This window comes from Notolepis coatsorum (genome assembly GCF_963971535.1).
Source record: "Notolepis coatsorum genome assembly, chromosome: 20".
In the NCBI taxonomy this organism is placed as follows: domain Eukaryota; kingdom Metazoa; phylum Chordata; class Actinopteri; order Aulopiformes; family Paralepididae; genus Notolepis; species Notolepis coatsorum.
In genome coordinates, this window is record NC_140184.1 from 29722955 (window position 1) to 29736810 (window position 13856).

Below are 13856 nucleotides of genomic sequence, written 5' to 3' on the forward strand. Positions count from 1 at the left end.
AGGTAAGTGTTTGTTTAAAGTGAGTGTGTGCATGTGTATGTAATGAGTGTAGATAGATGGGTTGATGTTACATAGTCATTGTAACATCATAGCAACCCCTCCCCTATCCCCACTCAACTCCAACCCATACATCAGACCAAAACAAAAATGTAAACCAAGTGCAATACCAAACAGTGCTCTTTTGCCTTCTATCTACGTCACTTACCCCATACTGTATGCCTCATACTCTGTACCCCATATTTCTCATGCACTCTGTTATGTTCTCATTCTCACCTCTCCTCTATGTTACTAACCCCATAGCTGTACAAAGCACCCACTTCGTTTTGTCTACTCCTACTCCTTAGCTCACCATTCTAGAGATCCAAGGTTATTAGTCTAGATCAGGGGTCTCAAACTCGCGGCACGCAGGCCACTTGCGGCCCGCTGGATGATATTTTGCGGCCCCCTACTTGACATCAAAGTTATAAAAAAATAAAAAAAAAAAATTAATATATATTTAAATGTTTTTTTTTTATGTTGTGGGACTTGTACAGCAATTTGTTCAACTTTGTCCGTGCTGTAAAGTTTTTAAATCTTAGACAAACAAAATACTTTGCTTTCATGAAATATTGTAAGCCATCATTTGAGGCTTTATAAAAGCAGCACTATGAACACATCTTAAATAACAAATAGCATTGCTTGTTGTAGTTAACAAAGAGAGGCAGAGTTGATTTTGCACACACAAAAAATCATATAATATAATATTTGATGCGGCCCAGACTCACCCAGACTCTACCTCCAGCGGCCCCCCCAGGTAAATTGAGTTTGAGACCCCTGGTCTAGATGGAAACATTTTATTAGTCTAGATGGATTTTTTTCCGCCACCATGTTTTTTCTTAATACTTGAAGTGTCTATTTTAAGATTTTAACAGGTAACGGGTTGAAATAATGTCCCATGGGGTTTATTTTTAACCCTTTATTACACCTATCCTGAACGAAAACCTGAAAAAAAGAAAAAGAAAACAGCATACATTTTTAAGTTAACAGACAAATAAAAACATTTCCCCAAACAATATTGACCCAAGGAATTCAGTAAAATGTTATTTTTAAGATTCAAACATCTTGATTCTATTTCAGGACAAGAAAATGCAAAAAAAAGCTGAATATATTTAGATCACATCTCTATTTTCCCACTTTACTCAAATGTAGTCCATCAGATGAGATCAATGAGGTTTATATTGGAAATACAATGTTAATAAAGATTGTATTATGCGGTTATGCCGTAAATATTGTAGATTGTGTAAACAAGGCCAAAAGTGGAAGACTAATGTGAAAAGAAAATTCGTCCTACATAGACAAATGAACACATTTTCCTATACAATTTGAAATCCAGTGAAATATGTTTTGTTAAGGTTCAAACAAAGTACTATTACAGTACATCTTCTCTGTTGGCACAACATTAAAACCTAAACTACTAATCATCATCATCATCATCAAAGAGATCGTCAAAGTCTATCTCTCCAATCTCCATCCTCATCACACTCGTACTCTCCATCCTCCTCATCCACTTTATGTTTTGCATAATCTGCCTCCTTATTAAGAGCTTCTTGCTCTTCTGACTCCGCTTTCTGGGCCAGTACCTCAACAAGAGAAGGAGGGAGGATGGGTCCAATCGTCCAGACAGGCTCTAACACCCCCTCATCCATCATCTTCTCCCAGCGCATATCCTGATCATAGGGTTTGGGCATCTCAAATATTGGCTGGTCTGCTCTTTTGTAGCAGGCAACTCGTTGACTCGCTGTACATGTGGGATGAGACAGACCTTGGGAGGAGGCAGGCGTTCAAGGTCTACTTTGGATTTTGCATCCAGGACTTTATCAAGACCCACCATTTTCTGCAGCATCTTGGCCTGCACAGCATCAACTGACTTCATCCAACCATGGCCATACATAATGCAAGTGAAGGACTCCATCTCCTGTTGGAGCTCATCTGTCACCAGCCATAATGCACCAAGCTGACTGAAAGCCTTCTGGAACCTAGGGTTCTTCTGCAACTTCTTAAATGGATTCACCTTTCCCTTGCCTTTGAAGGCGCTGGTACAGTCTTCCCCAGAAAATACATAGTATCCCAGCAGAGTGCTGCAGTACTCAGGGCCCAGAGACTCAGCCAGTTCAGACACATCTATCAGCTTGCGATGCATGCCAGTGCTGTGGTCGAGGTATATGGAGAGGTTGATCCTGCTGGCATGGTAGAGGAGGATCATCAGTATATAGAGGTTGGTCATGCTGACATGGTAGAGGATCATCAGAGGTTGGTCATGCTGACATGGTAGAGGAGGATCATCAGTATAGAGAGGTTGGTCATGCTGACATGGTAGAGGAGGATCATCAGTATAGAGAGGTTGGTCATGCTGACATGGTAGAGGAGGATCATCAGTATATAGAGAGGTTGGTCATGCTGACATGGTAGAGGATCATCAGTATATATAGGTTGGTCATGCTGACATGGTAGAGGAGGATCATCAGTATATGGAGAGGTTGGTCATGCTGACATGGTAGAGGAGGATCATCAGTATATAGAGGTTGGTCATGCTGACATGGTAGAGGAGGATCATCAGTATATAGAGGTTGGTCATGCTGACATGGTAGAGGATCATCAGAGGTTGGTCATGCTGACATGGTAGAGGAGGATCATCAGTATAGAGAGGTTGGTCATGCTGACATGGTAGAGGAGGATCATCAGTATAGAGAGGTTGGTCATGCTGACATGGTAGAGGAGGATCATCAGTATATAGAGAGGTTGGTCATGCTGACATGGTAGAGGATCATCAGCCATGGTAGAGGAGGATCATCAGTATATAGAGGTTGGTCATGCTGACATGGTAGAGGAGGATCATCAGTATATAGAGGTTGGTCATGCTGGTAGGAGGATCATCAGTATATAGAGGTTGGTCATGCTGACATGGTAGAGGTGGATCATCAGTATATAGAGGTTGGTCATGCTGACATGGTAGAGGATCATCATCAGTATATAGAAGTTGGTCATGCTAACATGGTAGAGGAGGATCATCAGAGAGAGGTTGGTCATGCTGACATGGTAGAGGAGGATCATCAGTATATGGAGAGGTTGGTCATGCTGACATGGTAGAGGAGGATCATCAGTATATAGAGAGGTTGGTCATGCTGGTAGAGGAGGATCATCATCGTTTGTCTTGGCAAAAAAGTGCAAAGAGCCAAGTGCATGAGGCGAGAGAGGGTAATGCATGAGTTCTCGGTTGAGGTTGATAGGCATATCCAGATCCAAAGTAAACCTTGAACACCTGTCTGTCTCATCCCACATGTACAGTGAGTCAACTTCAGAGTTGCCTGCTACAAAAGAGCAGACCAGCCAATATTTGAGATGCCCAAACCCTATGATCAGGATATGGGCTGGGAGAAGATGATGGATGAGGGGGTGTTAGAGCCTGTCTGGACGATTGGACCCATCCTCCCTCCTTCTCTTGTTGAGGTACTGGCCCAGAAAGCGGAGTCAGAAGAGCAAGAAGCTCTTAACACTTTGATTGCCAGCAGGGGGTGCGCTATTTATCGCTTGAGTGCCAGCGCTTTAGTCAATGAGAGGACGGGGATATTTGCGAACGCATAAACTATATCTTAAATTATGGCTATGTGTCTAATACAACAGTCACTTATCAATGACTTGCTTGAAGTCAACATGTACGAAACTGATTGTTTTTTCATCAGTACATTTCCGTTTGATACCGTTTTGAATAAGAGTATAGTTTAAGATTTCTAGTGATTCCAGAAAAATCTGCGATAATAGCTCTTTAGTGGAATACACAAAACACGTTGTCATTTTTCGGCCTATTTATTCATCGTTTTCAAATAAACGCTAGATTATCGATAGTATGTGTACTTATGCACGCTAGAGAAGCGGGCTGAAAAATCGATTATCCATGACCTGGTCAGCGCTAACGTCGTATACACACATAGGGGACACGTTGTGAACGCTGTGAAAAAACCCAATACTGGTCAAATAGATTCCTTACCTCAGATCAGATGTTCTGCAAAAAGATTATTCCAATTCCTGATCGCCATTCCAAATATCGATCGTGTTTATTGATCCAACGTTAGACCTCGAAACAGACACGCTGCTTTCGGTTGCCTCAATGAATGCAATAGTCTCAGGTTACATGGCTCAGAAGTAAAATGTGGAATCAAGTTTTTTTTTCTCATGCATTTCCATTGACTCCAATCCAATGGGTGCAATACCATCCGGGAGACGATAGGGGGTGGTATTTACCCTTTTCGAGGTCAGAGCCAGTCCCAATGATAACGTGAGGCTGGATGGATGAAAAATGAATGGATATCGCTAATAAAATAAATAACGATTAAATAACGAGATTTCTCGTCATTGGCACTCAACGCATGGCGGCCAACAACGAGATTTCTCGTTGCTGGCGCCCAATGTGTTAATAAGGAGGCAGATTATGCAAAACAAAGTGGATGAGGAGGATGGAGAGTACGAGTGTGATGAGGATATAGATTGGATAGACTTTGACGATCTCTTTGATGATGATGATGATGATGATTAGTAGTTTAGGTTTTAATGTTGTGCCAACAGAGAAGATGTACTGTAATAGTACTTTGTTTGAACCTTAAAAAAACATATTTCACTGGATTTCAAATTGTATAGGAAAATGTGTTAATTTGTCTATGTAGGATGAATTAGTCAGTCTTTTCACATTAGTCTTCCACTTTTGGCCTCGTTTACACAAAATCTACAATATTTAGGGCATAACAGCATGATACAATCTTTATTAACATTGTATTTCCAATATTAACCTCAAATTGATCTCATGATCACATTTGAGTAAAGTGGGAAAATAGAGATGTGATCTAAACATTTTCAGCTTTTTTTGCATTTTCTTGTCCTGAAATAGAATCAAGATGTGTTTGAATCTTAAAAATAACAATTTTACTGAATTCCTTGGGTCAGTATTGTTTGGGGAAATGTTTTGTTAACTTCAAAAGTTATGCCGTTTTCTTTTTCAGGTTTTCGTTCAGGATAGGTGTAATAAAGGATTACAAATAAACCCCATGGGACATTATTTCAACCTGTTACCTGTTAAAATCTTAAAATACACTTCAAGGATTAAGAAAAAAACAGGTGGCGAAAGAAGATCCAGACCATGTAGGTGGACCCATGTTTCCATCTCTAGACTATATGCATTATTTGCTGTACTCTATCTCTCCATGCTGCAACATGATGTTTCATTAAAACTCCACCAAAGATTCTGTTGTCTGCCTCTGTGAATGATCTATTTAGGCTTAACTAGATTATTCCCCATCAGTATCAAACATGAGTTTCATAGGCCATCTTGTGACTTTCCTTAGTAAGTTGCCCAATTATGTGTGTAACTAGCCTATGAAACTCATTATAGCTTTTGATACAATGTACAGTTTGCAACCATTTCCGGAGCAGAAAATACAAAGACATCTGATTATACTGCGAGTTTCCTATTTTAGAAAAGGACACCAATCATGGTTTTCGAAGGCTAAAACACTTGCCCCATTGGATTGGAGCCTGGTGAGAGGATGCAGCACAGTGCTAAGTCTTTCAATACTAAAGCGATCAGTGAAAACATCATGCCAGACAGTGTTTAAATAGAGCCTGGGTTCAAAAGAAAGTGAACCTGTCCTTTAAACTATGTTATAATGCTGGGGAGACTCAATGAGTCCATTAGGCCATGGCTGATACAAGTAGGGATAACAATTAATATCCTACAGAAGTTGTAAACTTATGCCTCCTGATTGCTCTGAGGGCCAATGAGTAAATGGAATGCATTTATAAGCTTTCCCTCTGTGTTGACTTCACTCCACAGCAGGTGTGTGAGAGAGAAACTTACTTGTCCAATATACACTGCACCAGCAAGCTCTCTACATCACACACATCGATGTTCAATTCCTGGAACAAAAGTGGAAAGGAGACATTTATGGCAGAATGGACACAATACATTAGGCCTACAGTATTGTGGTTCTTTTGACAGATATCGCATTCGCAATATGGCCTTCTACATGTTTTTTTAGTGTGTAGTTGTAAGTTCACGTTGCTTTTTAAATGTTGATTTATTATTTAGTCCTAGAGACATTACTCTTTCAATATCAATAGCTTCACATTTTACATGCACAGAATTGTAGAGCTATAGTTGCTTTTTTACATTACTGTCTGACCAGTACAGCAGAACAACTGTTACATTTAGTTAACCATTAAAAACAGAAATAGCCGCACAATCGCAAATGATTACCTTACATACATGGTATATATACATCGTTTTTATATAACATGGTATATATAAAAAATGTAATCTACAGTAAGGGGGAAATGCATTATCTGAGCTTACCTTAGATATAAAAGGGATGTGTATTCTTGTGTATGGTTTGATGAGTTTAATAAGTACTTGAGTTCTAATGTTACGCAGGAGCTCTGAAACAGAAGAACACAGTCAGTAACCAACGTGAGGCCAACATTGTAATTACACACTGTGCCAAAGTCTTTCAAACATGAGCATTTTGAGCGCAGTGCTACGGACGGGAGCCACGCCCACCTTCGATGTGCTCTCTGATGAACGGGTCGTCCATGATGTTACTGTGATTCGTTTTCAAGATTATCTCAAATTCGGTGATGTCATTGTTCTGGTAGGAGCTGGGAAGAAAAATACATGTTGTTATAATCTATATACATTGTGTTTTTGCAACAACCCCTAACAAAATATCACCCCGGTGGATCCCAAACACATTTCCAAATATTAGCCTTCTCTGTGTCAACACTCCATTCTAGGAAACCGGGGTATTACAGACAGTGCCTGTTTTTGGCTTGCGAGTGTGATGCAGATCAGGAAACAGAAGGCAAAGAGAGGCCTGAGGGTGACAATGGAGAGAGAGAGAGAAAATACTAACAAAGGCTTAAAGAGATAGATGGATTTCAAGTTCAAGTTTCTTTAATAGTTGTCATACAGAAGTACAGAATACTTTCATACAAAATGCTTCTTACTGTTACGCTCCAGAGACTGTGCTAGACAAGATAGTATCAAATAACATAGTATAGCATGTAATTTAGAAGTAGAAAATGAAGTCACAGTGTTCAGTATAGACATATGTACAATGTTCGATGCAGAATAGACATAACTGAGTTACCATATAATATACAATACTATGCAGTGTACTAATGTACAATACTATATAGTGCAAAGAAGAAATGGGATGAGGTACAATTTAGGTACAATTTACAGTAAGGTGTACGAGTTGTAGTGCAATCCTTCATCAATAAATATAAAGTGTGGGGAGTGGGTGCTACAGTGTGTTTGTTTAAAGTGAGTGTGTGCTATAAAGTGTGTGGAGTGGGTGCTACAGTGTGTTTGTTTAAAGTGAGTGTGTGCGTGTGGATGTGTGTGCTATGTGCGTTTGATGGTTGTTGTTGTGTAGTGTTCATTGTTCGTTTAGCAGCCTGATGGCCTGGGGATAGAAGCTTCTTCTGAGTCTTTCTGTGCTCGCCTTGAGACTCCGGTATCGCTTGCCTGACCGCAGCAGTTCAAAGAGGCAGTTGTTCGGGTGACTGGAGTCTTTAATGATTCTCTTAGCCTTGCCCCTGCACCGCTTGTTGTAAATGTTCTGGAGGGTGGGGAGCCCCCCTCCAATTGTGCGTTCGGCTGAACGTGTCACTCTTTGTAGTCTACTTCGGTCTTGTGCAGTGCTATTCCCAAACCAGGAGGTGATGTTGCCAGTCAGGATGCTCTCTATTGTACATGAGTAGAAGTTCTTAAGGATATTCTGACTGACTTGGAACTTCCTTAGGCGCCTGAGGAAGTAGAGGCGTTGTCGTGCCTTCTTCACAACACTGTCAATGTGTGTGGTCCATGTCAAGTCCTCGGATATGTAGGCTCCGAGGTACTTAAAGCTGTTGACTCTCTCAACCGGTGCCCCGTCGATGCTGAGGGGGCTGTAGTCCTTGACCCCCGACCTCCTGAAGTCCACAATCATCTCCTTTGTTTTGCTGACGTTCAGGGAGAGGCTGTTTTCCTGGCACCATCCCGCCAGGACCTTGACCTCTTCCAGGTAGGCCCTCTCGTCGTTGGCAGAGATCAGGCCCACCACCACTGTGTCGTCAGCAAATTTGATGATTGTATTGCTACTCCGCTGAGCCACACAGTCGTGTGTGTACAGGGAGTAGAGGAGGGGACTCAGAACACAGCCCTGGGGGGCCCCTATGTTGAGGGTGATGGATGAGGAGGTGCAGTTGCCTGCTCTCACCACCTGGGGTCTGCCCGTCAGGAAGTCCAAGACCCACTGGCAGAGGTCATAGTTCAAGCCCAGGTCCCTGAGCTTGGCTATGAGTATGGAGGGGACTATGGTATTGAATGCCGAGCTGTAGTCGATGAATAGCATTCTCACATAGTTCCCCTTCCTCTTGTCCAGGTGTGATGCTGCTGTGTGCAGCACATGGGCTATGGCGTCCTCCGTGGACCTGTTGGGGCGGTATGCAAATTGCAGGGGGTCCATGTTGATGGGGAGGGAGGAGCAGATGTAGCCCTTTACTAGCTTCTCAAAGCACTTCATGGCTATGGAGGTGAGAGCTACAGGGCGGTAGTCGTTGAGGCAAGCAGGCTTGGATTTTTTGGGTACAGGGATAATAGTGGACTTCTTCAGGCAGGTGGGGATGACAGCCTGTTCTAAGGACAGGTTAAATATGTCAGTGAATACCGGGGCCAGTTGGTCGGCACAGACTTTTAGGACGCGGCCGGGGATGCCGTCCGGTCCTGCTGCCTTCCTGATATTCACTTTTTTAAAGGTCCGCCTCACCTCATGCTCTGTTACCCTGAACACTGAGTCTCCATCAGCAGCAGACCCCCCCCCCCCCCCCCCATTGCCGTGGCTTGTGGGCTGGTGTTGTTATTACCAGCATCAAACCTCGCATAGAAGGTATTGAGGTCATTTGCTAAGGAGATGTCACTGTTCAGTTTGAGGGAGGCGCCTTTGTAGTCTGTCATCGTTTTGAGCCCCTGCCACATAGCTCTAGAGTCAGCCTGTTCAAACTGGAGTTCAATTTTATCCCTGTAGCGCCGTTTGGCCTCTGTCACTGTCCTCCTTACGTTGTAGCGCGCCACCTTGTGGTCATTCATGTTGCCTGCCACTAGTCCGTCGTTGTATGCTTTGGTGCGCGCTCTCAGAGCTTCACGGACGGATTTGTCTACCCAGGGTTTTTGATTTGGGTAAACTCTAATTGTGGTAGTGGGGATTGTTTCTTCCACCAAAGTACGAACATAGTCCAGCACTGTCTCCGTGTAGACATTAATGTTATCTGTGTCGCGGAACACGCTCCAGTCTGTGCACTCAAACGCAGCCTGGAGCGTCTCCTCTGACGTCAAATCCCATTTCTGCACCTCTCGCGAGACTACAGGAGTGCTCTTGATTCTTTGCTTGTACTTTGGTGAAAGGAAAATGGCCGCGTGATCAGACTTACCAAAGCCACTAGCAGAATGAGCCTTGTAGCCACCCTTGTGGACATTAACCCTTTCATTACCACTACAGAAGGTTAACCCTTTACTATCACCCTACAGACGGTCTGTAGTGTGATAGTAAAGGGTTAACCTGCTGTTGTGTGGCAGTTAAAGGGTTAACCTTCTGTATTGTCACAGTGAAAGGGTTAACGGTTTGGTAGTGCGGCAGTAGCATGGAACACTTGCTAGTAGTCCAGTTGATGCAATGCCATTACCTTACTCACCAAGTCCCGTGGTCAGAGTTCTGGCCCGGTTTCGAGTGAACTGAGGGGCTTCTGACGGGGTCCATCCCATAATATGCAGGCAAAGGTTTTAACCATCCACAACACAAAACCATGGGCCTTGTGTATTTCCTATGCTTCAGAGCGACGAACTAGTCCGAGTGTGACGCGGTGTGTTGGAACTAGTCCCAGTGTGACGCGGTGTGTTGGAACTAGTCCCAGTGTGACTTGGAAGGTGCTGGGCTGCGTTCCAACATGAATCAAACATAGGAAATACATCAAGTCGAGGTTTTGTGTTGTAAGTCGTTAAAACCTTTGCCTGCATGTTATGGTGTGGACTGACACTTTGTATGCCTCGTGACCCCATTCACGGCCTGTCTGAAGCTTCCGGATTCGCTCGGGAATGGGCCAGAACTCCGACCACGGTGAGTAAGATAATGGATGTGTATGAAATGTGGAGTACCCTGGGGATTGAACACAAGATCGTATCTCCTGAGAGATACCCTTGGCCTTCTCTGTCTCATGAATATTGTATTGACTGAGGCGGCTAGGTGGTGTAGTGGTCTAAGGCACTCGCCACCAGTGTGGAGACGCTAGGATTCGCGTGTTCGAATCCAGCTCTCCACATTGTTTTTCAGTTTGGCTGGTCGTCCGCAGTAATACACATTGGCCGTATTACGGGGAGGGAAAACTGAAGGGTGGGGATCGAACGTTGTGAACAAGCGACTCCTACAAGTCGGTTGGTGCGCCTGCGCAGTAGAATCAGGAAGTGTCGGGGGCAGCGTGAGCCTCCCACGCGTTACTCCTCGACACTGAGAGATCGAGCTGCGCAGGTGAAAAGATGCGACTGCTGTTACCTCAAGTACCGGAGGGGACTTGTGCTATGTATGACTTAGTCCACATTGCAGCCGGCTTGTGGGAGGCAAGAAACAGCGTTCGTGACAGGGGAGGGTTGAATTGGATGATACGAAATTGGGATGGGAGAAAAATATAGAAAAATGGGAGAAAAAGTGGATAAAAAAAAAAGAATATTGTATTGACTATTGTTGCTCATGCATGCTGTCCGAATATGGAAATATGCAGAACAATTATTTAAATGGCACAATTTATGGCATATGAACACTCTAATATTCAGAAATAATCTTTTGCTTATAGGACATAAACCTATTGTTTTTCAGCAATGGCAAAAATGTGGTATCAACATTCTTTCGGACAACAGTAAGGCACTCAAGAACTTAAATATGCTTACAACCTGCCTGGGTCCTCATTCTTTTTTATTCAAGAATAATCTTCCTATGCACCCATTAGTTGAAATGGTGACTGCAAATCCCCCCAAATGATTTGAGTCTTATACTGTATTTATAAAAATTTCAACACGCATCAGACACTTATTTGGAGATTACAACAATATGGAACATAGATCTGAAATGTTATGGAAACATTTCCATAACTTCTCACAATTACAATCATCAGTTGATTCACTACAAATTGATACAGATTTGATTTAACACCAAGAAAATGTTGTCAACTTCAAATGGTAACGAATAAGTGAGTGATTTAGGCATGAAAACAAAAACATTTTCAGCGAATCTCTTAGTCATAACAAGATTGTGTAAGCTAAGAAGTGTTGTGGTGAAACAAATTTTTGGCAAACCGTATGTGGAAAAATAAAAAGTTAACTGGCTTGGGGGAAGGCATGAGTGTGGGGGGGGGGGGGGTGTTAAAAATACATGTAGAGAGAATCTTTAATAAATGATCAAATATCCTTTCTCAATGTTTTAGGCTCAGAATTGTCAATTGCAAGAGCAAATGGTGCTAAAAAGCAATCCACAGAAATGCTTATCAATGCTGTGGAAAAAGTGAAAATGTATATATAATTTAGTCTCCTTTAGTTATGTATTCATCAAGACATGTGTTGGTAAACTTACAGAATATGGGTATGGTAAAATTGAATATTACAATATTTATAAAGTGGGAATATTGTGTTTCCTTTGTGCGGCTTGTGGTACTTCTGCTACGTTTATAATGGAACCAATAAGGATGGTTTTGGGTGGGAGAGGTATCATGGTAGTTTGATAGAAATGTTTGTTTTGCCATGGTATCGGCCATTGTGTAAATGAATTGCCATGGTACCGACATGGTGGGTGACATCATGTATTGTTTTGTATTTAGGTTGTACCATGAAGATCCATGGTAGAACTGTGGTGTATCGATGGTTTTTATGTCACTACCTCCATGGTGGCAGGGAAAAGATGACCATGTTATTTTTTAAGAAACACCATGATGGTTTTCTTTGTAATAATGGCAGACAGGGGTGACATATGGTGTTGGGTAGGGATGGGTACCTTTCACATTTGAACCGATACCGGTACCTGTGAATCGATACCGGTACCCAACGGTACCTTTTTTCGGTACTTTAGTCTCAAGAAATTTAATTTACCTACCTCAGTCGTAAAAAAAAATCCAAACTTCAAATAACTACAATTTCGACAGTTTTCGGCTTGTCATTGCTCCGACTGCTTTGTTGTTGAATCAAGTAAAATCCTAGGTAAGCATATATTGTGCGTGTGAACGTTGACATGAAAAAAAAAAAGTAAAAAACAAAAAAAAAAAAGTAAAAAAAAAAAGTTTTTTTTTTTTTTTATGTCTCTCACTTGATTCGATACTCGGTAGTACCGACGTGTTTCGGTTCGGTACCTCAAAAGTACCGAATTCGGTACCCATCCCTAGTGTTGGGGGGTAGTAAAGGGAAGGTAGGCCTGTATACTTTTAGTGTATGTATATATATATTAAATTACTGACTTTCAACGTGTTCTCCATGTCGACAATAATAGTATTAATCAGGAATCCCGTTTCTTGTAATGGCCTATCAAAACGTTACCATTTGCCAAAATTGCCTATTCAAAATGTTACTGTTTGACAAAATAGCCTATTCAAAACGTTCAAAATGAAATGAAAACTAACAGTACTATTTTCCAAATGGGATAGTGTAGTTTTTAATTTGATGAACTATTGAAATAACAAGGGAAGTTTACTCATTTTACGGAGCACTGTAATGGAGTGCTGTTCCGCCTGTCACCACTAGGTGCTCCCCTATGATAATGAATGGAAAAGCCTGTACCTTGTGGATTGAAGATTGCGCTGCATAATGAATATGCAACTAGGCCGCAAACAGTATGCAACTATCGATTCGTCAATGAACAGATATAAATTTGACGGAAGGTATTACTGTCCTTTGGTTTATTAGAACCTAATGTAATCGTGCCTTTGCAGAAACAACAGCTTTGCAGATGGTAACGTATCCGTCAATTCACTCTCTCCAAACCTCTGCCCATCAAAGCGGACACAAATCAGGCAGAGACACAATATTAACGCTGTCCAACAACCGGATAGTCCTCATTGAGCAGGAATTAAAAATAGACGTAGACGGTCAGACACAACGGTTGAATATAGCCGCATACTGTTATACAGAACACAACAGTGAACATTAATCTCCATGCAGTTGTGGTGCTGAAAGAACAGCGCAGACACAGTCTATTGGAATGACGGTGAGTTTGGAAAAAGCTAATTAAATATCTGATATGGGAAAATAAATAGGCCTATCTGGGAAAATAACCTCACATTGAGATACATTTTAAGCCTAATATAACATAGTGTGTTTTTTAATTCGATAGGTCTACATCAGAATCTTAAAAAAAAAAAAAAAAACTATGACTTGTCGATATGCCTCCGACATGGTGACTAGCAAAACACTCGTTCACATCCCTAATATACACACACACACACACACATATATATATATATATATATATATATATATATATATATATATGTATTTATTTTCTCTTTATATTATGTTATATACAAATGCTTGAAATGGACTAACCTTTCTTAATGGTAAAATTATTAATAAAGATTTGGTCACAAAAAACAATCAAGTACACACAATTAACATGTGAATGGATACTTACCTCACTAGGTTTGTCATCGCTAGGATCTCGGGGTCATTTTTATATGGTTTGGCCTTTGAAAGAAAAACAACGACAGTTAATCCATTACATTACAACTTAGTTTGATGTTGCTCTGGATATAATTATAACAGA

The 13856-nt window shown here is 41.6% G+C and overlaps 1 protein-coding gene across 1 annotated transcript in view; it reads right to left on the reverse strand.

The window, feature by feature from the left end:
* The window catches only part of LOC311247224 (COP9 signalosome complex subunit 2-like), a 57954-nt gene that overhangs the window by 1418 nt on the left and 42680 nt on the right, over positions 1-13856 (reverse strand). The window contains exons 9-12 of the mRNA XM_084337560.1: positions 13725-13777; positions 6584-6681; positions 6380-6462; positions 5885-5943 (exon numbers count right to left, since the gene is read on the reverse strand). Of these exons, the coding sequence (XP_084193686.1) occupies positions 5885-5943; positions 6380-6462; positions 6584-6681; positions 13725-13777 (293 nt within the window). The remainder of the gene's footprint in view (positions 1-5884; positions 5944-6379; positions 6463-6583; positions 6682-13724; positions 13778-13856) is intronic.